We start from the raw sequence: 27910 nt of genomic DNA on the forward strand, positions 1-27910 counted from the left end.
TGAAGAGCTAGTGGCTATGAGCAACTGTTTACAGTGAGAAAGCAGAAATGGGACCCCAGGTAAAAGTGAAACACACAAGTAAATAAAAAGTTGCTCTGGTGGGTAATTTTAATCACAAATGGCAGGATTACTTTATTATATGGAGTACTAGTTATATGGAGACCATCACAGCAGGATTTACTTAAAATAAAAACCCAAGGGTCTCCCCTCCCACCCCTAAAAAAATAAGCTCCAGTCCAAACCATCACCGCAATCTCTTGAAATGAATAGTGATAGAAATGAAGGTACCTAAAGTACATACATGTTCATGAGGCTTTCAGAAAGTTTCTTAGAGGGAAGAAGTTGGGGGAGGTCCTTAAACTCACCCTACCATTCCTGCCCCTTCTCACCTGCAATGGTAGGATTACTTCTGGAGCTAGAGTGGAAGACGCAACAGACCAGGGTCTATCGTGGGGAAACAGGGAACACTGAGGCTTTGTCCACACTATGCAGCTTTTAGCAACATGACTGTGTTGCTATAGATGTGCCACTAAAAGTCGCCCAACATAGCCGCTGTTTTTCAGCTCTTTTACCAACAAAATACTTCCGTCGCTAATGCACGACGTGAACTTTGTTGCTCTTCGCACAGGTGCTTCTTGTCAGCCAAAACTGTGTCTTTTAGGGGTGTAATTTTAACACCCCTGAAAGACAAAAGTGTCGTTCAATTGCCAGCATAGACGTAGCCTAAGGGACCAAAGGTTTGGATAAATTCAGTGAAGCACCCATGCTTTGGGGCACACATTCTAATAAAAGTTTCTCAAATGTACTTCCCTAGCTCAGATAGGACCAATATGTGCTGCAGTATACAGAGACTATGTATTGCTGATACTACCTGATAAAGCAATTATGTCACTAGTAATCAATTTAAAACAGGTTTTAAATTGTATCATTTGGCTTCTTTATTTGGTTGAAGTGGACCAAGATAAAGGACTGGAAAGAATTTTTCTATTGGCCTGCACCTATTCTATACAATTGGTCAAGATGGCTACCTTAGGTCTTTTTCTATATTCAGAAATGGCCATTCCCCTTCCAGGCAAGTTTTCCAGCATTCAGATAAACTGACTTTGATTACTGAATGAACTAACGTGCAAACCTGACACACAAAGATGAAAGGCTAGTGCACTAATCCACTTCATTTGAGCACCACTGCAAACATGAGAGAAAGACAAGTTTATGAAATATGCTTTAGTGAAAACTTTAGTCATTACTACACTGAGCCAGTTGTCATTTTCTTACCAATACAAATGTAGAGCCGGAATTGAGTGTAGACCCCATTAACATACACTCAATGCATTTGTTTTTGTTCCCTAAGTGCTAACAGTGGGAGTTGGAAGAATCCTTACCTCCTGCATCCAGACACTGAATGGCCTCTGCCAAGATTCTTTCTTCTCCAGATGCAGGTATGCATTGAACAGGATTAGATAGATGTATCGTTCCAAATACTGTAGGCTCTGCAATTGCAACATCCGCATTTCCTTCTCTTCCTTGGCTGTTTTCCCCTGAAATTAAGGATGATATAATTGTAATGATTCAAAGTCACCCTCACTGATTCCAACTGAACCCCACATACAAGAATGCACTGAAAACTATAATATAGATATATGGGCCTAATGCTGAGCTGATGTAAGCAGGAGGGGATGGGTAGCTATAAGAAATAAGAATTCATTATTTTTTCATCTGAATAGAATAGTCAAGAGCAAGAAATATCATCAAAATGACATTAGATTGTTCCTTCTATTTCTGTGGAAGGGAAGAGTACAGTTAGCTTTACTCTTTGGGGGAACCCTAAATAAATTAGTACTTGAATCTCAGCCTGCACTTAAGGGATCACTTATCCTACCATTTGGTGCTTTCAATTGAACAATTCCACAATGAGCAGAATGCCTTCTACTTTTTAAAAATAGTTCATCACTGAGGTGTTCTGCCTTTTAGAAATGATCTACTACAAAAAAAATCTCCTTTTCCCCTTTTAGACTATTCCTGCAGTTGAGATGTTCCCTGTTTTAATTCCATTGGTATCTATCCTGAGAGACTTCCCCCATGCAAAAGTTCCCATTATTTGGTGAGAGGTGTGATGCCATGAAGAACCTATTTCACTGGGGAACACACTGTGTAAAACCATGAGCCTTTAATCAGACCATCTTGTTCATCAGTGAAGTCCTCCTGAAGGAGTTGCCCACAACATTCAGGTGTGAGCACAAATCTCTCCTCTCCTCCTCATGATAGGGCAAAATAATGTTCAAGAATGAGAGAGAACTCAGATAGAGGCTGGTAGATAAAGGCCATTAACTTTAGGACAAAATCTATCCTGGAATCTTGAATGAATGTGATCAAGGATTTGCTCACTATTTCTCACTGGCTTTTCCACATCATGCTATAGCAGAATTCTTGCTTTCCTTGACCAGGGCAGCCATTATATTCTTGGACAAATCTTTCTGTTCATTAAGTACCATATCCCTTCCCTCCTTGTCCGGTCAAGCGCCTGTCCAGGTTCTGATTGCTCATTTTTTGAAAGATTATATGCAATTGAAAAAAAAAAAGTACTCTGCAATCAGTTTTTCCCCTTTTAATGGGCTACGTCTCTCCAAGACAGACAGAGACATAAAGCAGAGAAATCGCAACATTTAAATTTTGTTGTTTCTGTTTTTCAAGTGGTATCATACTGTGTCTCCTTGGCAACAATAAATATAAACAAGTGATTGCACAATATTTGCATAAAAAATGAAGTTGAGGAGCAGTCTCAAGTGGCTTCAATATACACAAAGCCTTAGGCTTCCTATACGTCAGCCAGCCAACCAACCCCACCCTCACAGCAAACCACCTCCAACCCATTCCCCCCTCATTTTCTGCTCCCAGTAGAAAATAAAGATACACTTTTCATTGTGTTTAAGTCATGGGGTGCTTCAAAAGCATCCATGGGAGCAAAAGGCAACGTAACCAGGCCTGCCAACAACAGAGGTGGGGCAACGGTGGCAGCACACAGAGCCCTAGGTCCTTTAAACCACTGCTGGAATGCTGCGTAGTACACTCCAGGCAGCACTGAGGGCAGGAGGGGAAGGCACTGGCCAGGTGGCACTAAGGGCTGGCTGCCCTGCCCCTTCCCACCTTGCCCAGAGGCCCAGTGAGGCTGTCGGCTCCCCTGAATATAGCCTAAGTCTAACCACCTTGTAAAGGTTAGGAACACTACAAAACGTGAGCCCCAATCCTGCTCCCATTGAGTTAGCTTCCATACTTGTGTGTGCATACATAGACCCAGATGTAGAGGAATGTATTTGCAAGGGCACATTCACCTTCACTTTGAGTCTGTGGCCCTGTAATCTGCTCCATTTATTACTTGAGACCTCAATCTGTCTTGACCTTTAGGCCACCTTTGTGCGCTGTGAAATCATTCTCGAAAGGAGCATTTCTGAAGAAAAGCCCAATCACCCCTCTCTTTGGTGGTAAAAATAAGTATGTGCTTGAAAATCATTCCTGGTTTAGCTTGGCAATTCAAGCTCTCATTAAACTGTGGCTTCAACTGTATAAAGAGCTCCTCTTTAACTTGTAGCCCTCAAAAATAGAAAAGGTATTGCTATATGTGTACTTGTGGGCACACGTGCAATATAGAGAAAGTCCAGAAATAGGAATTCTGTGCCTCACTAGACTACAAACTATAGCCTGTCTTTGTTATGGCTGTCCTATTTTTGAATGGCTATAGCTACTAGGCAACTAGGCTTTTCCTCACCTCCTATCCCTAATCTGACTGTTTCTGCTAGTGACTGACACACAGATTTACAGGTGTCTGTCTGTTCTCAGAGGGGCAGCCATGTTAGTCTGTAACTAAAAAAACTTAAATATAACAATGGTCCTATAGCACCTTAGAGACTAGCCAAAAATACAGATAGCAAATATCATGAGCTTTCGTGGGCACAATCCACTTCTTCAGATGACAAATATGGAGCAGAAAAAGCAAGGAGTGGGGAAAAACCATTGTCAATTAAAGTGTCCATGCTAATTGAGGCTGAGTGGGCTGTACATGCCTGATACTTAACTTCTCATGTCATTTGGGTGCTGAATATAACGGCCCATCCTGTTCATGTCTTTGTTCAAGCCATGAGAGTTAGCGTCAAATTTGCATATGAAGGCCAGTTCTATAGACTCTCCCTCTCTCTAATTGATTCCTGAAATTACTTTGTAAGAGAATAACCACCTTTAAATCCATTAGTGAGTGCCCAGGCAAGTTAAAATGTTCCCCAACAGGTTTCGGTTTGTTACCATTTCTAATATCTGATTTGTGTGCTCAATCTTTTGTCACTGAGACTGTCCAGCCTGGCCAATACACATGGCAGAGGGGCATTGCTGGCCCTTGATGGCATAGATCACACTGGAAGATGTGCAGTTGTATGAGCCTCTTACATGGTTAGGTCCTCTGATGATGTCACTTGTATAGATCTGTGGACAGAGTTGGCACCGGAGTTTGTTGCAGGGGTGGGTTCTTGGGTGAGTATGTTTGAGGTGTGTTGCATGGTAAGTGGAAAGAATTTATTTCAGGTTAGAGGGTTGTCTGTAGATGGGGTGTCTGTTCTTTTAGTCACAATTTGTTACTGAGCTCTCAAAACACTCAGTGGCTACGTCTAGACTGGCATGATTTTCTGCAAATGCTTTTAACGGAAAAGTTTTTCCGTTAAAAGCATTTGCAGAAAAGAGTGTCTAGATTGGCATGGACACTTTTCCGCAAAAGCACTTTCTGCGGAAAAGCATCCGTGCCAATCTAGACACGGTTTTGCGCAAGAAAGCCCTGATCGCCATTTTCGCCATCAGGGCTTTTTTGCGTAAAACAGTTTTCAGCTGTCTACACTGGCCCTCTTGCGCAAAAACATTTCCAGAAAAGGGCTTTTGCCCAAACAGGAACATCAAAGCATTTGCGCAAGAAGCACTGATTTCGGACAGTAGAACATCAGTGCTTTTGTGCAAAATCAAGCGGCCAGAGTAGACAGCTGGCAAGTTTTTGCGCAAAAGCTACTGCTTTTGCAGAAAAACTTGCCAGTCTAGATGCAGCCAGTCTGTGTTCCCCCTGAATATCAAATTGTAAGTGGACACTAGTTTCTTCTAGATTCAAATTAACTAACTCAAAAAGGGTCTAGAGCTTGAGAGAAGCACACAGATCTATATCAACAGAAAAACAATACTACTACTATTACTACTACTATTTCCAAGGTGAATTCAAGCCGAGGCTGACGGACAAAGCATGATGTTCCTCCTCACTCTGGACCACTACAACAGCATAAAATAAAAAATGGCACAATAGTCAATCAATCAGCTTATGAGCAAACTTCAGAGGCAGTATGAGACAGAGACGTTAAACTATTAAAAAAATCCAGAACTGATCTGTAAATAGCATTTCCTCAGAGTACTGGGGGAAAAACAAACTCAAATGGCAATATTAGGAACATACAAACTGCCAGACTAGATCAGACCTGAAGGCCCGTCTTATCCATTATTTTGACAGTGGTAATGCCAGATGCTTCAGTGGAAAGTGTAAGAAGCCTACAGATACGGAATGATCTGCTCCCTGACAAGTACACATTAGGTCTCACCCTAGCATCTACAAATTAGAGACTGGTTTAAGCTCTGAAACATGAGATATAACACCTTTTCCAAAATGCATCATTACTAATTGAGATAACTAAATATTGTTAGCCACCTAAATATCCAATCCTTATTTGAATCTTGCTAAATTGATGGCCTCAAAAATCTCCTGTGGCAAGGAGTTTTGCAACCTACTTACACATTAAGAAACATATCTATCTGAGGAAAGTATTTCTCTAAAGGAAGGACACCAAGTTAGTTGCCTAATGTTAAGGGGTTTTTATTTATTTATGTTTGCAAGAAACAGAGTAACTGGAAAGAAGAGCATGTATGAAGATGGAGTGCCAAATACTTAAGGCACCAAGTTAATTTTGCTTTTAATTACATTACCATTCAAATTTGGTTATCTGAAAAACTTTATCAGTTTTTTTACAATAACCTGTGAGATGAATGGCCCTTCATTTAGTAATATTAACAGATAAAAACACATTAGAGGATCACACAAAAATATATTTTCAAATGCTATGGAATTATGCAGTTTAGAGTTAAGATTCTGTGGATCTGGATTAGGAAAAGTCAATACTTATTGCTTAGCAAATCAGTAATCATTCATATCTGAGAAACTCTTGTTTCTAATTGCACAAACTGGCTAAAGTATGTAATTTTAAAAAGATATGACCAACTGTAAGATTGGAAGCAGGGGACTCAAACCTCCGTAGCCAAGATATTTTGTAATCCCTCTTCCCAAAAATTTATGAAGCTGTGGGGAGATGAGCACATAAAAGATGTGGGCTACTTTTATTGCTCTTTCCTTCCAATTTAAACATCTTTATTCTCTTCCTTCATTACTATCTTCCATTCATTCAGTGTTCAGCTTCCTCCATTCTGTCTCGTTTTAATTCTTTAATTTCAATCTTTTTTTTTTAAATATCAATCCTCTTCCCTTTTTCTAGACTGTAGACCTTTTTTCCTTTCCATCAGTGTGCCTTTGTTATCTCCCCCCCCTCCCCATTTGTCTTTTAACTCCTACTAATTTCTTTCTCTCTCCCTCAAACCAAATTCTCTCTGTGCTCAAATAAATCTCTGCCCAACTTTACATTGCCCAGTAATTTCTCCCTCTCTTTTCCGGTCCCTGCTTTTGTCAGTATCCCTTCCGTCCTATGCTGGTCCTCTCCTTTTCCACAGACTCTCAGTGCTCCAGCTGGAGCACATAGCCTGAACTGCGCACTGATTAGGAGTACACTCAAGTTAGAGTGAGGAATGCTTCTGTGATCAGTGGCTGGCTCCCACCTCTCTCCTTGTGTTTCAGGCAAGGTAAGGAGCAGTGGTACCTGTAACAGTTGAGCAAGCTGGTGATGAGCAGTATGTCTGAAAGTAACAGATTTTGCCACAGCACTTTCAGACTGTTGGCTTGAGTGGAGGAACAGCAGGTATCTGGTAACGTCTGCAATCTAACACATAACCAAGACTTACAATCTCCTTCTGGCAGGAACTCAGCACCATCATGAGGGAACCGCAGGATAAATGTTACTGTTGTAGGAGTCTCCTGCTTCAGAAAGGCAGCTTAGGAGGCCTGAAGTTATGATCATTTCAGGTAATGAGAAGGATTTTATCATATAGTAGTGCAATAAGCACATAGTAAATCTTATTCCAATGAGCTCAGTTTAATCTAATATATAAAAGAAAATGTTTGTGCGCTAATAACTTGGACACTATAAGAGCTACCGCAACCAAACTTTGCATGGGATAACCTTTTATCCAGGAGAAGGTTTTAAGGTACTGTGGGAGGGAAGAGATGAGAGACCAACACCTCTCCCCAGTGCTGAACAGAGCTTGCCAGTGCAGGAAGAAGCGACTTCCCGGGGGAAGTGGCGAGGACAGTCTCTCACTAAGGCCGATGGAGGGATAACCTGTCATCCAGGAGAAGGTTATAAGGGACTCTGAGAGGGAAGAGATGAGAGACCAATGCTTCTACCCGGGACTGCACGGAGCTTGGCAGTGCAGAGAAAAGCGGCTTCCCAGGGGAAGCGGCGGGGCCAGTCACTCACTAAAGGCTGGCGGAGGGACAAGGAAGCGGAGGGTGGGCTCAGGTGCCAGCGGCAGGCGCGTGGTCCTTTCCCCCTCCCTTCCCTCAGGCTCCTCACCTCAGTTATATCAACTGTCAACTTATATTTCAACAATGTATACTGTCAAAATGCAAGGACAGTCACTTAAAGGAGCTGGAATTGATTTGGAGACATCTTGCTTTTCACATGGACAACTCTATGTTGCGTGTTCAAGAGTTGGAAGTGGAAAAAATTTGTACGTATTTATTAAGAATAATGAAACAAAAAATATAGTTTACAATAAAGTTTTTGATGATAACATAAAATTGGTTTTTTAATACTTTTTTTATATATATTTTAATCCCTATAGAACTCAGTGTAACTTTTCTACCATTCAAAAAATGATAATGGACTACTTTCCCAAGCAACGCCGGGTAACTCCCGCTAGTAGATTCAATATTTAATAGATTTCTGAGGGAGAAACCCGAGTTTAATAGAGTCAATACTTGTATATAAAAAAGAACGGTTACTTACCTGTAACTGTTGTTCTTCGAGATGTGTTGCTCATGTCCATTCGAAGTAGGTGTGCGCGCCGTGTGCACCACGTCTTCCGGAGCGTTTTCCCTAGCGGTACCCATAGCGCCGGCAGGGCGCCCCCTGGAGTGGCGCCGCCATGGCGGGGCATAAGTACCCCTGCCGGCGCTGCCCCACCTCAGTTCCTTCTTGCCGGATACTCCGACGAAGGGGAGGTAGGGTGGGAGTCGAATTGACATGAGCAACACATCTCGAAGAACAACAGTTACAGGTAAGTAACCGTTCTTTTCTTCTTCGAGTGGTTGCTCATGTCCATTCGAAGTAGGTGACTACAAAGCTAACCCCAAGGAGGAGGGATCGGAACAGTCATAGCACCAGAGTCATAAAGGAAGGTGAACAATAAACAGATTTATTTGAACAAATAAACAGTGACAAGTCACCAACCCAGAACAAAGACAACGACATCTGTATATTTACATATTTACATCACAGATTCGAGGACTGCAGAGCCCACCCTTGCATCCTCCCTGGCCTGTTGAGGTAGCGCATAATGCATTGTAAACGTGTGGAGGGAAGACCAGGTGGCTGCCCTGCAGATTTCTGTGATAGGCACTTGGGCGCCGAAGGCTACCGAGGACGCCTGCGCCCTGGTGGAGTGTGCCTATACCCTGGGCGGGGTTTTACCCGCCAGTTGGTAACACTCTGCTATACATTGCACCACCCATCTTGATAACCTTTGGGTAGAAACAGGCGAACCTTTTCCCTTTCCCCCAAATGTGACAAACAACTGTTGGGATTTACGGAAGGGCTTGGTTCGGTCGATATAAAAAGCCAGCGCTCGCTTGGCATCCATGGAGTGTAGAACACGCTCCTTAGGGGATGCGTGAGGTTTAGGGAAGAACACTGGTAGATAAATCTCCTGGGATAGGTGAAAAGGAGAAACCACCTTCGGGAGGAAGGTTGGATGAGGTCGTAGCCTCACATTATCACGAGAAAAAACAAGATAGGGCGGCTCTATGGTCAGCGCCCTTAACTCTGATACCCTTCTAGCAGACATAATGGCTACTATGAAAACAACCTTCAATGAAAGGTGCTTCAGCGAACAGGTAGCCAAGGGTTCGAAGGGATGGGACATAAGCCTGTGGAGAACCAGGCTGACGTTCCATTCGGGGTATGGAGCCCTCACCGAGGGATACAATTTCTCCAACCCCGTAAGAAACCTTTTAACCACCTGGTTAGAAAAAAGAGAGGCTCCTGCCGTACCCACATGGAAGGCGGAGAGAGATGCCACATGGACTTTAATAGACGAAAAGGACAAGCCAGAGGAATGAAGTTGAAAGAGACAGTCGAGAATAGCTGGGATAGGAGCTGAAGATGGCTCTATTCCTCTCCGGGATGCCCAAGATGAGAAGCACCGCCACTTGGCAGCGTACGACCGTCTCGTAGAGGGTTTCCTGCTGCTAAGGAGCACCATCTGTACCTGTCGGGAACATTCCCTTTCCGGTTGGGTCAACCACGGATAAACCAGGCCATCAGGTGGAGAGACCGGAGATCCGAGTGAACCATTATTCCTCCGTCCCAAGGTTGGGTTAGTAGGTTCCGAACTGGAGGGAGTACTATGGGGGCCCGGGCCAACATGTCCACCAGAATGGGGAACCAGAACTGTCTGGGCCACCTGGGGGCTATGAGGATGATTGAGGACCTGAAAGTTCTCGCTCTGGTAAACACCCTGGAGATTAGTAGGAATGGGGGAAAAGCGTAGAGAACGCCCTTTGGCCACGTGGTCGTTAGGGCGTCTCCCTTGGAAAATTTTGCCAGCCCCAGCAGGGAACAGTAGTTCCTGCATTTTGTATTGCGTGCCAAGGCAAACAGGTCCAGATGGGGATAGCCCCACCTGTGGAAAACCTGGCTGAGTACAGAATCCTTGAGCGACCATTCGTGGGCTCCAAAGGATCTGCTCAGTGTGTCTGCAAGCAGGTTCTTGCACCCGGGGAGGTATTCTGCCTGGGGCGAGATGTTGTGCGTGACACATAGATGCCATAAGAGCAGGGCTTCCTTGCACAGAGGTGGGGAATGTGCCCCACCCTGCTTGTTGAGGTAGAAAACCGCTGCAGTGTTGTCCGTACGTACCAGGATGAAGCGGTGGGAGAGCCTCGGCAGAAATGCTTCGTGGGCTTTCCTCACCACTCGTAGTTCCCAGACGTTGATGTGCAGGGACCGTTCGGACGGGGACCAGAGGCCCTGAGTTCTGTGGCCCCCGAGGTGTGCACCCCACCCTAGGTTGGATGCATCGGTGACCAGAGTCAGCGAGGGGGGAGGGGCATTGAAGGGAACTCCGCTGCGCACCACAGATTCCTGGGTCCACCAGAGCAGGGAGTCCAGAATGTCCGGGGGCACTGTGATTATGGAGTCCCATAGGCCCTTGGACTGGCAGAAGGCCTTTGCCAGCCAAGCCTGCAGGGGTCTCATCCTCATCCTGACATGTCACACCGTGTAAGTGCATGCCGCCATATGTCCCAGGAGCCTGGAGCAGACCCGGGGAGTCGTGATGGGGGACCGGGTTAACTGTGAAATCAGCTCCCCTATTGCAAGGAACCTGCTGTGGGGCAGGAACGCTCTGGCCACCTTCGCATCAAGTAGAGCTCCCACGAACTCTATGCTCTGGGAGGGGGTCAGGGATGACTTCTCGACATTCACCAAGAGCCCCGGCCTTAAGAAGAGAGCTCTTGTGAGTGACACGTGAGCTTCTACTTGCTCGTACGAGCGACCTCTGATTAACCAATCGCCGAGGTAGGGGAACACATGTACTCCTCAATTGCGCAGAAATGCGGCAACCACAGCCATACATTTCATGAACACCCTTGGCGCAGTACACAACCCAAAGGGGAGTACCGTAAACTGAAAATGGTGACGGCCCACCATAAACCGAAGGAACCTCCTGTGACTGGGCCTGATAGCCACATGGAAGTAGGCGTCCTTTAAATCGAGAGTCGCGTACCAGTCGCCCAGTTGTAGTACTGGGATGACCGAGGCTAAAGTTACCATTCTGAACTTTTGTTTCACCACCGCCTTGTTTAAAAACTGGAGGTCCAAGATAGGGCGGATACCCCCCTTTGGTTTTGGGACAACAAAATAATGGGAGTAAAACCCCTTGCCCCGCAAGTGCGGGGAAACCCTTTCTATTGCCCCTTTTTCGAGGAGTGCCCCCACTTCCTGAAGCAGGATGTGTTCGTGACGGGTGTCCCTTATTAGGGACAGGGTAGGGGGCTTTGAAGGCGGTGGGCCCAGGAATGGGATAGAATAGCCCGTATGTACAATGTTGAGGACCCAGGCATCTGACGTTATTTGTGCCCATGCCTGGGCAAAACGGGAAAGCTGGGCCCCAAACGGGGGGCCCCGGTGGCAGACTGGTACGGGACTCTCTAGCTCTAAGTCAAAATTGCGGCTTGCCCTGATTGGAAGGGCCGTGAGGGCCTGCCCATTGGGGCTCTGACCTGGGGCGACGACGTCGACCCCTAGACCCTTGAGGGTGCGCAGCCGCCCCGGAACCTCCACCGGAGGGCCGGTAGCGGGGCCTCCAGAAGTCCCCACAGGGGATCTGGGGCTGCGCTCTACCCTGCTGCCTAAACGGCAGTTGACGCCGCTGGGTAGCTGGCGTATGTATGCCCAAGGACTTCAGGGTTGACCTAGTGTCCTTTAGGGTATGGAGCCTGGAGTCTGTATGCTCCGAGAACAATGTCTTCCCTTCAAAGGGCAAGTCCTGGATAGTGTGCTGCACATCCGTGGGAATCCCCGAAACATGGAGCCACGCCCCACGGCGCATAACGACACCTGTCGCCATGGTGCGGGCTGCCAAGTCCACAATGTCCAAAGCCGCTTGGAGGGCAGTTCTTGTGATGATTTTACCCTCGGAGGCCATAGCCCCAAACTCCTGGCGGTCCTCCACCGGGAGTCGGTCCTTAAATTTCTCGACTGCCTGCCAGGTGTTGAAGGCGTACCTGCTCAGCATTGCCTGCTGATTAGCGATACGGAGCTGCAGAGCACCCGTAGCGTATACTTTGCGGCCTAGCAAGTCCAGCTTCCTAGGTACCCTTGCCTTCGGTGAAGTACCAGGTTGGGGAAGCTTCTCCTTTTGGGCCGCAGCTTGCATGACCAATGAACCCAGAACGGGTTGGGAGTACAGAAAATCATGACCCGACTGCGGGACGAAATAACGCCTCTCTATCCCTTTTTGGGTAGGAGTCAGAGTTGCTGGCGTCTGCCACAGGGCATTAGTAATTTTCGAAACCGTCTTGTTAAGTGGTAGCGCGAATCATGCAGGGGTGTCCTCAGTGAGGATGTCTACCATCGGGTCAATATCCTCAATTATGGGCTCGACCGGAACAGCCAGGTTGGAAGCCACGCGCCGCAGGAGGTCTTGATGCGCTCTGGCGTCCATTGATGGCAGCTCGGGCGCCGGGTCTGCCAGTGCCTCATCGGGGGAAGATGACGACGATGACTCCTGGACCAACAGGGAAGCCGTCGCGGTCAACTGCAGTGCCGACTGGGCGGCCCGAGCTTCTGTAGGGTCTGTTGTCAGCACCGACAGCTGCGGTGCCGCTGGGTCTTGTGGCGCCTGGGGAGGGGAGGTGGGCGCCCTAGACAGGGACGCAGAGGGACGAGAGCGGTGCCCTGAAGCCTCCAACGCCATAGATGGTGGCGGCTGGCCCTGCCACTGATGATAGGCCCAGGGAGTCCAGAAGGGCCACTGTGGGTGCGGGGGCCACATCTGTTGGTTGTGGTCCCTTCGGTGCCTGGATCTAGATCTGTGCGTCGAAGAAGCTCCCGAAGACCCTGAGCGTACCGACACCACATCCGAGTCTGAAGAGTAATCGGATTCCGGCCACGGGGGAGCCGACGAGGAGTGCGGCGCAAACTTGGCCATCGACTCCGGCTTGCCTGCATGCGCACGGCGCGGATGGGCCATCTGCGGTGCCGGGGGACCCAGACCCGGTGCGGCAAACTCCGAAGGCACCAACAGCTGTGGCACCGGGGTGCCTAGGCCCAGTGCTGGTTGTCCAGTAAGTAACTGCGGTACCAGGGCGCCCAAGCCCGGTGCTGTTTGAGGCGGCATTTGCGGCACCGAGGTACCCAGGCTCGGTGCCGTGTACGCCATTTGCGGCACCGAGGTACCCAGGCTCGGTGCCGTGTGCGTCAATTGCGGTACCAGGGTGCCTAGGCCCGGTGCCAGCTGCGTTGCCAGTAACTGCAGTACCGAGGTGCTCAAGCTTGGTGCCGGTTGCGATGGCTGAAAAAGTGGAAGCAGTGCCGCCTGGGGCTGCGGTACCGGGGTGCCCAGGCCCGGTGCCGGCTGCGTGGCCAATAGGTATGGCACCGAGGTGCTCAGGCTCGATACCGACCGAGCCATGTCCGACTGTCGCGGTACTGGGGTGCCCATGCCCGATACCGGGGTGGACCACTGAGTCAAAGCCGGTGCCGATGACGGCACGGAGATGGACGCCGACTCTTGAGAAGCCAGATAGCCTTGGGAGTATGGCACTGGTACGGCCAAGTGGGGCTCTGGCAACTCAGAGAGCAAAGGCCTGCCATGGCTCGAGGCTCCCTGGGCATGACGACCCGGCGTCGTGAAGGAGCCCGTAGAAGCAGTGGGAGCCAAACCCAGCGTGGTTGGTCCCGACACATATGCCACTGTAGCATGCTGACCCTGGTCATGCAAGGGCGATAGTGGAGCCCTTGGGGCTTGCCCCGTGGGCGACCTCGACCCGTCCGAGTCAACCGACGATGGCGGGGAGGTGGTAAGGCTGATTAAGTCCTGTGCCGCTTCAAAGGTGTCCAGCATAGACGGACGATGAGAGGGCAAGGGGGCCGGGTGCTCGCTGGCTCCCCTCGGTGCCGACGGTGCACTAGAGGGGAGGCGAGCACTGGTGAGCTAACGGTGCAGTGTCCAGCCGACGCCGGCTTCTTGGATGGGGACCTGCCCCGGGACTTCTTCACCCTCTTAGAAGGGGGAGGGTGAGACTGGTGCCGGGAGCCTGCCGCCGACGCCCGGTGCCGGTGTATGGCCCCGCGCGTGGAGGCCGGTGTGCTGCGCACCGCAGGCTGGTCCGGCAGTGCCGGTTGAAGCGCCGTCTCCATAAGGAGAAGCTTCAAGCGGGAAACTCTGTCCTTTCTGGTATGAGACTTGCAGATCTTGCAGGCTACTGCCAAATGGGCCTCACCCAGACACTTAAGGCAGCTGTCGTGTGGGTCGCCCCTGGGCATAAACTTCCCGCAGTCAGCACACGTTTTAAAGCCTTGCGGCCCTGGCATTCCTCACCCCCAAGGGGGCAAGGAACAAAACAAAAAACCTAACTATCTAACTACACAACTATTTACAAAGTGAGAAACGGGAACCATTAACCTATCTAAGCCTAACAGTTATAGAGAGAGAGACGCTCCAACAACCAACACAGCGGTAAGAAGGAACTGAGGTGGGGCAGCGCCGGCAGGGGTACTTATGCCCCGCCATGGCGGCGCCACTCCAGGGGGCGCCCTGCCGGCGCTACGGGTACCGCTAGGGAAAACGCTCCGGAAGACGTGGTGCATGCGGTGCGCACACCTACTTCGAATGGACATGAGCAACCACTCGAAGAAGAAATTAATTTATTTAACTATGATTGACACAAGCAATGTCATATGCTCCACTAATAGGTGCATATTAAAAATGATTTTAACAGCTCCACAAAAAGACAGCAGTTAGCTTTGAAAATTCCTATGTAGGGGATCTTGAGGCCCAATTCTCCTCTATGGAAAGTGGGTTTCCAAATCCCCTAGGCAGATTTCAAAATCTTAACTAATGTCAATATTGTAGCAGGGTGCAGCCCCGGGGCATGCCGAGTGTGGAGCTGCAATTACCCTCGTTTTTTATAGCTCTCTCAGCCTTCCGCATGGTTTAGTTGCCAAGGTATCTCAATCTTCTGATCAAGTCATAAAACAGTCCTTATCTTCCAAACATCACAAAATGAAAGATCTCTGTCCTAGTCTTAAGGTGGGCACAGCTCTTCCCTCCAGAGGCTTTTCTACCTTTCTTCAAGCACTGCCCTTCCCCTGGGCTCAGGTCAGTCTCTCAGCCTTCTGCTGTTCACCAGCATCATTGCATCACCTCACTAGGTGGAAATATAAACAGTTTTCCAGACTCCCTGAGCCTCAAAGGCCACCAATAATGTAATCTGTCTGTCCGACTGACACACACAAACATTTAAAACAACACCTAGAGTCTTCCTGGGATCAGTGGGGACTGTCGCAACATGCAAAGGGCGCAACTACACTGACACCTGCTTTTCCAGTAACCTTCTCTTCTAGCTAAGTTCGATTCTACTTAATTTCATTGTTCTCTCTCCATATGCTTGCCAAGAATCTGTTTCATGAGGTTTTACCCTTTTTTCTGGAAAATGATACAAGTACTGCTGGTAGGGTTGGTGGTGACTGATGACAAGGATGTTGGCCTTAAAATCTGATTGGTGATGAGGCTTCTGATTGTAAGAAGGGCCTTGTCATAGGCAGACTTGCACTTGCACCTTTAAGAGGGTGTATCTTGCAGCTGTAGAGATGATGTGACAAATTCTGCCTTTACTCACTGCCCAGGAAACTAGTGCAGGTCCTGTGATTTCACAGGGCATACACAAACATAGAATATGGTTTGACTTCATTAGTCAGGCCTTTGCCTCTCACTGAAGAGTGCAGTACATGGTGATTGTCTGGTCCCTTAGCCTGTGTTTTTGGGGATCTAGTTCATTCAGTTTCACAAAAACCTTGCACTGATATTACCTTCACTTTTCATTACTGAAAGCCTATTCTTCATACCTCCTTTTCCAAAAAACTCTTATGTATCTTTAATGTTGTGGATGATGAGGCTTACCATGGATAATTGCTAATTCTTTCCACATTATCTGCAGCAATATAGAAACATCTGCAGAGAGTTCAGCTCCATTCTCACTTTAAGAATCATAACAGCATTTGCTGGTATTCAGGTTCAGAGGCACCCTTAGATGACAGTGGTCACTGGATACAAAATTTGGTCAAATATTAGCATGAGCCATTTGCATAAGTCCTAGGCTATAGAGACTATACATTGACTCTACATGCAAGACAGCTATATGAACCTTCCATGCTACCTAAATCCCAGACAGAGTAATACCCAGAATGAATAGGTTTTTGAAAAGTTACCTTAGTTTAAAAGTCCAGACTGGATTTATTTTCAACCTCATCTTTCTGAGCAACAGAAGTTGAACAGCCCTTGGAATCTTTGCTTTGAAGCAGGGGGAGACCTTCATTTTGCCCTAGTTCTCAAGTGTGCTGACTGTGATTTAGTGAGGTTCTCCTGCATTGTAGATATGTAATGGTCTGTAATATACTAGAGAGAGTTAATTCTTTCACAGAGGGTTCTGGAGATTGCACCTCTGCCTGAATTGTCATCACAGACCCTTATCTCCCGGATTAATTTATTTACAAGGAAATCTCTGCAGCTATCTGTGGGAAGCCACACAAGGAAGAGGAAAATATAGCATGCATCAGATCTAGCCCCTGCATTTAGAGTTAGGTAGGGTCTGATGCATTTGTCCCTGGGGATAGGAGCATGGTTTATAGATCCCATGGCACACAGGAAGTCCATAATCATATGCACTATAGAACTCTACTCCACAGCATCTCCCTGTGCCCCAGCATGCAAGGGGATTGCAGATCACGGCTGGTGGAGCCACTGGTCATAACGTCCCAGCAAAGGGGGAGAATACTGGCTGCTAGAGTATTACTTCTGCTCAAGGGCTAGAATAATGAGCTCCATTCCCATGCCACAGCTGGAAAGGGAAGGCAGTAAAGACTCTTTTCAACTTCTCCCATAGAGAGCTTAGCATGTAGCTTGACCAGTCCCACTTCATCCTAGTTCCAGGTTTTTGCTCAGTGTGATGAACAGAAATAGAGCAATTACCATTTCAGAGATTGGAAATACGGAGGCGCTTCATCTCTAAATGAAGACCATTCTCTACAAGCCAATACAGGGAAATGAGCAACTTTCAGATTCCCTGACTCTGCTAATGCCAGAGGGAGAGTGCATTTATCCAGCCCCTGCTCCTTTCACACACTATTTAAAATTCATGATCTTGATGGTGTAACTGTTTGGTTGCTTGGGAAACTAAAGGATATCACTGAAAAAAGTTAATATCACACTCAAAAATGCAACGCGTCTTGGCACAAAATAAAATGAAGTTGCCATAACATAAATTGAAGTTGGGTGAAGATGAGGAGAACGGTGGAGACAACAGTGATGGTGGAAAAAACGAACAAGAATTTCTGTGCTGGCTTTGGCAGCCAAAAGAAAGACCCGTCAGATCTATTTTAAGCCAGGCATTAACTGGTTTTGGAAAGCAATTCTTCTCTGAATCATTTTTATATGACAGTTCACAACATTCCAAAGCTGCTCTAATTACACATGGCCTGGCCTTCGAGACATATTACCTGCTAGAATGAGATCTCTGGGGAGAAAGCCAGTCAGACTGACGGTTTAAAATGGCTGTTTTGGGTGGAAGGAAGTTTGCTAAGGAAGGGAGAGATTTAAGCTGATGTTTAGAAGATTTAGATACACTTTCATTATCGTCCCAGGAAACGTAGGGCCTGATCCTGCAAGTATTCCTGACTCAGAGCTCCCATTCCCTTTTGTCATTTCAGTTTCACTTTACAATCCCCTGATACAGCAGCTTCACTGCCTCTTTGGTATGAATACAAATCTGCCTCCCTGTCATAAATAGAGCTGGGCAAATAGTCTATTCTATTCTATCTAGATATTTGTAAGCTGCTAATCACCCTGGTATGTAGGCCAAACGTTTCCACAAATACTCATTTGAAGGATTTTTTAACCCACTTGTGCCCTTAGCATTGTTTCCATATATATTCATGCAATCAGATCCACTAGCATAGCTACTCTTAGCAAGAGAATCTCTAAAGCTCATGTTTCAATGCTCACACAATGCAAAATTTAACTTCACCTTCTGCAAGTACTCCTAACAAAAACCTGATGTTAAAGCTTGTGCTGATGTGCAAAATGATTTTAACAAATCACAACCCAAGCAACTAAACACATTTGGAATAAGGAAGTCAGTGTTGAAAAAAGCTCTTCTAACAGTCTGCAGTTGCTTTCACTTTTTAAATCAGTTAACTTACTTTTTGGGAAATAAATATTCCACCCCGAAGCTGAATGTTTCTAGATCTAAAAGCTACTACTGTATAACATTTACTCCATTCTGCCACTATCCCCCCCCCCCCCCCAACCCCCTTCAGACTTTTTGTCAGGGTGAATAGCACAAAGCTGTAAAAGGAAAACATAGCCTTTGAATTAGTGGGAAAAATTGGAGACTAACATTGTTTGGTTAAAACAAATATTCCCTAATGGTCTCCATCTTCCATTTTCGTAAAAAACACTTGCATGTAGAGATTTTTGATGATTAGCAATACCAGAAAAATTGTATCTTCCCTCAGAGCCCTCCAAAACCCGTTCACTGTGTCATCATCTACAGATTCCTCCCTCAGAGAGTAACTGGTTTTAGATACTGTAAAAGCTTTGCTTTTACGTCAGACTGCTTCTTTTACCATTTAATCCCACTGGACTTTAAGACCATTACTTTTTAAAGCACTGTACAGTACACATTTGTTTTGTGCTTGTACAGCACAGTGGACCCTGATCCATTACGGGGGATCCTAGATGCTGAAGAAGAGGGTTTTGCCCACAAAAGTTCATGATAGTTCATAATAGTATATATATTTTTGTTAGTCTCTAAGGTGCCACAGGACTACTCTCTGCTTTTAAAGTTACAAACTAACATGGCTACCCGTCTAATACAAATAGCCCTCATAGAATCATAGAACCATAGAGCTGGAAGAGACCTCAGAAAGTCATCAAGTCCAGCCCACTGCTCTAGGCAGGACCAATCCCAACTAAATCAACCAGGCCAGGGCTTTGTCAAGCCGAGACTTAAACATCTCTAGGGATGGAGACTCCACTATTTCCCTAAGTAACCCATTTCAGTGCTTCCCTAACCTCCTAATGAAATAGTTTTTCCTAATATCCAACCTGGACCTCTCCCACCACAACTTGAGACCATTGGCTCCTTGTTCTGCCATCTGTCACTACCGAGAACAGCCTTTCTCCATCCTCTTTGGAACCTCCCTTCAGGAAGTTGAAGGCTGCTATCAAATCCCCCCTCACTCTTTGCTTCTGCAGACTAAACAGACCTAACTCCCTCAGCCTCTCCTCATAAGTCATATGCTCCAGCCCCTTAATCATTTTGGTTGCCCTCCACTGGACCCTCTCCAATGCGTCCACATCCTTTTTGTAGTGGGGGGCCCAGAACTGGACACAATACTGGTCTACACAAGGGAGTTATTTCGAAATAACCCCCCTTATTTTGAAATAACAAGCAGAGCATCCACACTACCAAGCCCATGATTTTGAATTAATGGGCTGTTTATTTTGGAATTTGTACTCCTGCTTTCCTCAAGGAATAAGCTTATTTTGAAATAGTTATTTCAGGAGTTATTATTTCAAATTTAGTTATTCTGAAATAATTTCCTAGTGTAGATATACCCATAATGAATAATATTAGGGGAAGAGCGAGAAAAAAGTTTACTTACCTCGTAACTGTTGTTCTTCGAGATGTGTTGCTTATGTCCATTCCACTAGGTGTATGAGCGCCACGTGCATGATTCCCGGAACTTTTTTACCCTTAGCAGTACCAGTTGGGCTAGCCTGGGGAGCCCCCTACAGTGGCACCACTGTAGGTGAACATATATACCCCTGCTGGCCCCAACCCCCCTCACTTTCTTCTTGCCAGACATTCTGATGAAGGGGAGGTGGGCGGGATTGGAATGGACATAAAAAACACATCTCGAAGAACAACAGTTACGAAGTAAATAACTGTTTTTTCTTCTTTGAGTGCTTGCTTATGTCCATTCCACTAGGTGATTCCCAAGCTATACCAACGGAGGTGGGGTCAGAAACCTAGTGAGAAACGGACTGCAGCACTGCTACCCCTACAGCTGCATCTTGCCTAGCCCGCTGCATGATTGCACAGTGAGAAGTAAACGTGTGAACTGATGACCACGTGGCTGCCTTACAGATGTCCAAGATCGGAACCTGCACCAGAAAGGCTGTGGACGACGCTCAGGCCCTGGTCGAGTGAGCCGTAACGGGGGGTGCTGGCTTCCCTTGCAGGTCATAGCATGCCCTGATACAAGCAGTAATCCACGATGACAGACATTGCGCTGACACTGGGGAACCCTTCATCCTTTCAGCTATGGAAACAAAGAGCTGTGTGGACTTACGGAATTGTCTCGTTCTTTCCAAATAAAAAGCTAATGCCCTCCTGACATCTAGCGTGTGTAAGGCCTGTTCTTTCCCATCCACGTGCGGTTTCAGGTAGAACACCGGAAGGTAGATTTTCTGGGACATGTGAAAGGGGGACACCACCTTGGGCTGGAAGGCCGGATGTGGCATCAGGGTCATTCTGTCCCTAGAAAACACCGTGTACAGGGGGTCTGAGGAAAGGGTACGTAACTCCAAGACCCTTCTGGCCGAAGTGATGGCTACCAGGAATACCACCTTCCGTGACAGATGGGACAGGGAGCAGGTGGCCATTGGCTCGAATGGAGCCCTCATGAGGCCGTGGAGAACCAGGTTCAGGTCCCACTAAGGGATAGGTTGTCTGACGTGGGGGTACAGCCTGGCCAACCCCTTAAGGAACCTCTTAACCATGGGTAAAGCAAATTCTGAGCAGCCACCCTCCCCATGGTGGAAGGCCACAATAGCCGCCGAGTGGACCCTAATCGAGGAGGATGACAGCCCTTGCTGCCTGAGGTCTAGGAGGTAGTCTAAAATCCTCTGGGTGGGAACAGACTCCGGGGTCCCACCCTCCTTAGCAACCCAAGCCGATAACCTGCACCATTTGGATCTACAGGTGGCCCTGGTGGAGGATTTCCTGCTTTCCATCAGGACCCTCTTCACCTGCTCAGAGCATAGGAGTTCCTCCCCCCTGAGCCACTGATCTTCCAGGCCCGTGAGATGCAGGGAGCGGAGGTCCAGATGGCACAGGAGGCCCTGGCCTACATCCTGCATCAGCAAGTCCAGGACCGAGGGAAGCAGGACAAGATCCTCCATGAGGAGGTTCTGGAGGGTGGTGAACCAATGTTGGTGAGGCCATGCTGGTGCAATAAGGATTAGTGTCACCCCGTAACGCCTGACCCTTCAGAGCACCTTGTGAAGGAGGGGAAAGCGTACAGCAGACGTTTTGACCACTGTAACATCAGGGCGTCCCCCAGAGACCCCGATAGGAACAGAATGAGGGGCATTTACTGTTGCGCCTTGTCGCAAATAAGTCGAGGAGGGGAGTCCCCCACCTGTGGAAAAGCGAGCTGGACACTTCCCATTTGAGGGACTACTCGTGGGCTGCAAATGCCCTGCTGAGGTGGTCCGCGAGCGTATTATGAGATAAGTTGCATGCAGACAGATGTTGTGTACAATGCAGAGCTCCCAGAAGGCTACCACTTCCTTGAAGAGGGGAGAAGAGTGAGCACCACCCTGTCTGTTGATATAATACATGGCAGTTGTGTTGTCCATCTGAACAGATACAAAGGCGCCACGCAGACGGGGAAGGAACGCCAGGCATGCAAGCCTCGCTGCCCTGAGTTCCTTGACATTGATATGAAAATTCCTCTCCGCCTTGAACCACATACCTTGTGTCCTGAGCTCCCCTAGGGTGGGCTCCCCATCCGGCATCCAAGGCGTCCATCCCAGCTGAAGCGTAGGAAGGGACTGCACCAATGGAACTCCTCTGCACACCTCGCCCTCCCTCGTCCACCAGTCCAAGGCCAACAGGACATTGGGAGGGACCGTGACCAGTCCGTATATATGGTCATGGGCTGGCTTGTACATCTTCACCAGTCAGTCCTGCATAGGCTGTAGTCGCAGCCTGGCGTGCCTCACAACATAGGTACACGCCGCCATATGGCCCATCAGCCTCAGGCATTGGCTCACCATAGTCAGAGGTGTGGAATGCAGTTTGCGGACCATTGTCCTTATGGTCTGGAACCTGGGATCTGGAAGGTAGGGCCTCCCTGCCGAAGCGTCTAGTCTCGCCCCCATGACTTCTATGACCTGGGTAGGAACAAGCGTAGACTTCACCTCGTTTAGCCACAGCCCCAACCTTGAAAAGGTTTGCTTGGATAGATCTACGAACCGGGAGACCTGATCCCTTGACCTCCCTCTGATAAGCCAATTGTCCAGGTAGGGGTAGACGTGGACCCCATTCCTTTTCAGGGAGGCTGCCACCACATTTTGCATTTTGTAAACACCCTTGGTGCTGTGGACAGGCTGAAGGGTAGCACTGCAAACTGGTAGTGGTGGGGCCCTACAATGAACCTTGGGAATCTTCTGTGGTGAGGGGAAATGGAAATGTGGAAGTATACATCCCGTAGGTCGAGGGCAGCATATCAGTCTCCCAGATCGAGTGAGGGGATGATGGAGGCCAGCGTTACCATCCTGAACCTTGATTTTTTTATGAAGGTGTTGAGCCTTCTGAAGTCCGCCTTAGACTTCAGGACAAGGAAGTAGTGGGAATAAAACCCCTTTCCCCCTGAACTCCAAGGGGCTGAAGCGCCGACTCCATGAAAATCAACTTAAGGCAGGAGTCGCGTTCCCGCTTGTTACGGGACTTGAAAGACTTGCAAATCTTACAGGTGTCTGTAAGGTGCCCTTTGCTCAAGCACTTTAAACAGTCTTTATGTAGGTTGCTGCAGGGCATAGGCTTGGAACAACACCGGCATGGTTTGAAGCCATGCGGCCCCGGCATACCCTCCCCCAACACTGGGGGAGGGGGAGAGAGGTGAAAACTATCCAAGTACACTAACTAAGAAAAAACAACAAACAACACTAACTATAAGTAAACTATTTAAACCAAGATAAGAGAAAGCCAAGAGTAGTCTCACAAGCAAGATGAACGTTCTGGACTGTCACGGGCAGTAAGAAGGAACTGAGGGGGGTTGGGGCCAGCAGGGGTGTATATGCATGGCTATAGCGGTGCCACTGTAGGGGGCTCCCCAGGCTGGCACAACTGGTACTGCTAAGGGTAAAAAAGTTCTAGGAATTGTGCACGCAGCACGCATACACCTAGTGGAATGGACATAAGTAAGCACTTGAAGAAGAATTTGTTTTAACTTTACTGAGGATATGAAATTAACCTTTCTGAGGCAGGAGTGACTTCATCTGCCACATATGGGGCAGCCCTGATAAGCAGAAGGGCAGTTAAAACACAAACCTTCCTTATAGTTTTCTGTTCCGTTTACAACCTAGTTCATCTTAAACAACCCCATGACTGTAAACTCACTCTCCCGCAGCTCCTGTCACTGTTAACCTGCCTCCATCAGGGCCGTCTGGAACATGCTATCTGGCACTCCCACAGCAATTTAAAGGGCTTGGGGCTCCAGCTGCCACAGTAGCTGGGAGCCCTGGGCCTCTTTGAATCGCCGGGTCCCCAGTCAGTTGACCCTTTGCACCTCCTTCCTCCCCATCACAGGGCCTTTGGGTACATAAAACACATGAACTCAGAATTGCTCTGTACTTTTCCCCACTAGTTACTATAAGCCTTGAAACACAGAGGAAGTGTGGAATTTGCAAACAGAAGCAGACATAAACATTGGAGACTTCTCTGATTCTGAGGTTGTACAACTGCTTATACATTTTGGAAATGACAAAAAATGAAACAATTATCTTTTTGGGGGTAATTTTATGGTGAGGCTTGTGAGATAAAATGAGGACAGTCCTAGAAATGATGAGATAGACAGCAACCTTGTGTGAGGGCCAACACTGAAATAAAAACAGGTTTTGTAGGTCAAGTCAATAGAGGTGCATTTTCAAAACCGTATGGTGATTTAGGGCTGGAATACTAGAGATGGGAGTGAGGAACGCTACTAAGGTACAAGTTGTGCTGAACAGAGGCTCATGGCTGGAATAGAAGGACATGTATTGCAGGTTAGTAAAGGGAGAGCTGTGACCTGCCACTTACCCAGTGCAATGTTCAGACTATATCTGATGGAAGCAAGGGGTGTGTTTTTTGCTTCCAATTATAACAAATAATCATTTTTATGTTAAAAACAAAACAAAACACCTTTTTCCCCTTTTTCCCTTCCAAAAGATATGGAATCAACCACATGTACACTGAATAAACAGGAGACTCTAGAAATCAGCTGGTAGATCTACCAGACTCTCTTTCCTATAGCCAGAGAGTAAATATAGTTTGTGCCATAGATCTCAAGGTACAGCAACAATCATGACTAAACTTTCTTCACTGTTACATGTGACTGAAAATAGTACACTGTTTACTGTAAGTTTCTAAATGGAAATGGATCGTGTTTCAGAACAGGAAACACTTCCCTGTGGCTAGAAAAAGAAAACCACCTTCTAATCCCATGCATAAACGAAGGGGCTGTGGCACATCATATATGACTACAGGCTACACGTGCTACAAGAGTAACTTCACAGCTTGCGAGTCCCATATAATTAGAGGTGCTATGAACATTCAGGCATTCATTCAACATGGCAGATGAGAGTATACTTAAATAAGATGCCCTAAAGAAATTACTCTAAAAACCTACAGAATTTAAGGGTGAATGATATCCGTTCTGTAAGCTTTTCAAATAATCCTACAGAATTCTGTGGCAGAGAAATCTTTATTACATTTTAGGGATGTAAAAAAGGTTTAAAAACAGTAACTGGCTAACTGTTAGAATCTAAGTGGTTACATGGCTAATCATTTCAGGGGAAACTGTGGCTGGATAAGACTAGGAAGGGAAGGATGATGAGGGATGCCCCCATGGCTTCCGGGAAACCGGATGCCACCCTGCGCTGCAGACTCTGCAGTAGAAGAGCCCACAGGGTACGGGAGTAGCCAACTCCCCAGAAGCAGGACCAGCATTTGGGATCCCATATGCAGGGCAGAAGAGTTTAATGATAAAGGAAATCAATAAGCTGATCCTTATTGGTTAACTGGTTAAACTCTTACATCTCTATTATATTCCATGTGTGCCGGGCAGGAGGATGTTCAAAAATCTATACATAAGTTGTTATTGTCTGTTGGATTCTATAGGATCATCTCATAAAGGAAATATCCGCTGTGTGCAACTCCCTCTCTGAAGAGAGAAAAGAATTTCTTAATTTTGTCTTTTTTCATTTGAGAAACACTGATTTCTCTTCTCCTTAAAACCTATCCCCAACCCTCACACTGAAAAAGATAGAGTTATCCGTGCCTCTTATGCTATTTGCAGATATCAGACTGCAGTTCCTCTTGGGATCAATCAGTACTGCCTCTGCCATTGAGGGTGCACCGGAGAGTAAATATTGGTTAATTGAATAGTTGATTAACCTCATGAATTCTTCTTGGTTAGTCGACAATTCTATAGTCCCCGGGGGTGAGGCCAGAAGCCAGTGCACTCTGGCCCCACTCCAGAGGAGCCCCCTGCCACTCCGTGCTGCTACCTCTGTATCAGAGGCATCAGCGTGGGGTGCCAGGCGGGAGCTAGTCCGCGAGGGGAGCCAGTTTAAAAACCAGCTCCCCCTCACAGACTGGCTGCCTGTTGCCTCGCACTGCTGCTTCTGATACAGAGGCAGCAGCACGGGGTGGCAGCACCTCCTGTCCAGAGGAGGGGCTGAGCTCTCAGACCTGGCATGAGCCAGAACTGAACTGGGCTGCCTGCCCACCTGGCTCCTAATACACTTTAAATGCAGAGCCACAGCAGGGGTAGGTCCCAGATCTGGTGCGAGCCAGGACTGCTGGCCAGCCTGCTAAAAAATTTACTGGCAGGTGGTGCGGAGAGAAATGCATGTAGTCTACAGCATTAATCTATAAGCATTTACTTGTCGGTTAATCAACTACACTATTACATCACTACTGGAGAGCATGGTGGGTCTTTGAGGACAATATTCCCTAACCCCTGGATTAAGTCACCCTGGGTATGTCTACACTACCACCCTAGTTCGAAGTAGGGTGGTTAATGTAGGCAACCGAAGTTGCAAATGAAGCCCGGGATTTGAATTTCCCGGGCTTCATTTGCATATTGCCGGGTGCCGCCATTTTTAAATGTCCGCTAGTTCGGACTCCATGCCCGTGGCTACACGCGGCATGGAGTAGGTAGTTCGGATTAGGCTTCCTATTCCGAACTACCATTACTCCTCGTGGAACATCTCTCTACACATGCAACTATTCGGGGGATCCCTCTGCACATCCCACCATTCGGGGGATCAGGCTTGTAATTAAACTGTTACTCTGCTAGCTAGAGTCCCTACATCACCTTTGGGAGGCCCAACTTGGTCATTTCGATCTTGCTTGAATTTCTGGTGATATAATTCGTTTTTCTTTAACACAACTAAATAGGAATGTAGACAATATCCTCTTCACACTCTGAAAGCAAGGTTAGGGCACCAACTACTTAATAAAATTATTTGGGAGAAATCTTCTACGACAGAGACAGACGGTTCTCTTCTAGAAAGTTATTTTCTCTCTCCTCTCCCACCTCACCCTCTCTTCAAAAAAGGGATTTTTGGGTGAAAATATGCAGATGGTAATAATCAGATAAGGAAAAAAGGCTTTTCCAATATTTTTTACCAACTGTCTTCTATCTTTACTTGCAGGAACGCCTGCTATTTTAGTCCTGGGCCCCTCTTGGGTCTCACCTTAATGCTAGGGTTATGCTGAATTCTGTGGCAGTTTTGTAATGCACGTAGTATTGCTCTAAGTTGAGACCACCAATTCTCCTCCTTCTTGTAACCAAAGCTGGGTTGTCAATGCAAGTACCCTGAGCACAAATGCTAAGACAAGAATAGACTCTGGAGTTGGTAACTACACCCTGACCCCTGACACTTTGGCAGGGGAGACTGCAGAGAAAGGACTTTTTCTTATTATTTTGCAGAGATTATTTTAAATGCAACTCAAAATATCTTGGCAAAAAAGTGCAGAGGACAATGGCCTGGCCTCAGACAGAACTCTCCTTTAAAATCTGCAAGTTTACTGAGACCATATGTTTAAACCCTAAACCACAGCCTGATTCAAAGTCCATTAGTGCAATGCTTTGAATACACATTTCCGTCTCGGTGACTAGCAGTTAATCCTCTCCCTTAAATATACTCTCCAAGTTGATTACACGTTCAGACATTCCCACACTTCATGGCCAGACCCCCTTCAGAATAGAAATGAATGTCACTGACTTGTGACCTATATTCTCTAAGTGGAGTAGTCCCATGCTCTCCTGACTTTCTGGAGATTTGGTGTCTCTGATGTAGGTAGAATCTGATGTGTGACATGGCCATTTTTTTTGATTAATTCTGAGGTTGCTGGGAAGAGAAAAGACTTTGCAGTGAGATTCAATGACATTTAAAATCTCATGCTGGTCAGCTTCTGAACTCTTGCCCTGATTTTCAGCTGTACAGACTACTATCAGCAGCTCCCACAGTCATACAAATGCAAGTGACGAATGCTCAGCCTAATCAGACCTAATCAGTGTTCAGATGCCTACCAATTAGTAATATACATGGTATTTAATCCATAAGAAATAAAGGGAAGTTTGATAGAGTAGACTCAATATGTGCCAAAAAGAAACAGCTAAAACTGGTAAAAATAAATATTCATTTCAAGCTCATGAGAGAGTATTAT

The 27910-nt window shown here is 47.0% G+C and overlaps 1 protein-coding gene across 7 annotated transcripts in view; it reads right to left on the reverse strand.

The window, feature by feature from the left end:
• The window catches only part of PALD1 (phosphatase domain containing paladin 1), a 207572-nt gene that overhangs the window by 29090 nt on the left and 150572 nt on the right, over window positions 1-27910 (reverse strand). For all 7 annotated transcript variants that reach the window (XM_006122784.4, XM_006122783.4, XM_006122786.5 and 4 more), the window contains one exon: window positions 1383-1538. In XM_006122784.4, coding sequence (XP_006122846.2) covers window positions 1383-1538 — 156 coding nt within the window. The remainder of the gene's footprint in view (window positions 1-1382; window positions 1539-27910) is intronic.

This window comes from Pelodiscus sinensis, chromosome 8 (assembly GCF_052426305.1).
Source record: "Pelodiscus sinensis isolate ZL-2025 chromosome 8, ASM5242630v1, whole genome shotgun sequence".
Lineage (NCBI taxonomy): Eukaryota > Metazoa > Chordata > Testudines > Trionychidae > Pelodiscus > Pelodiscus sinensis.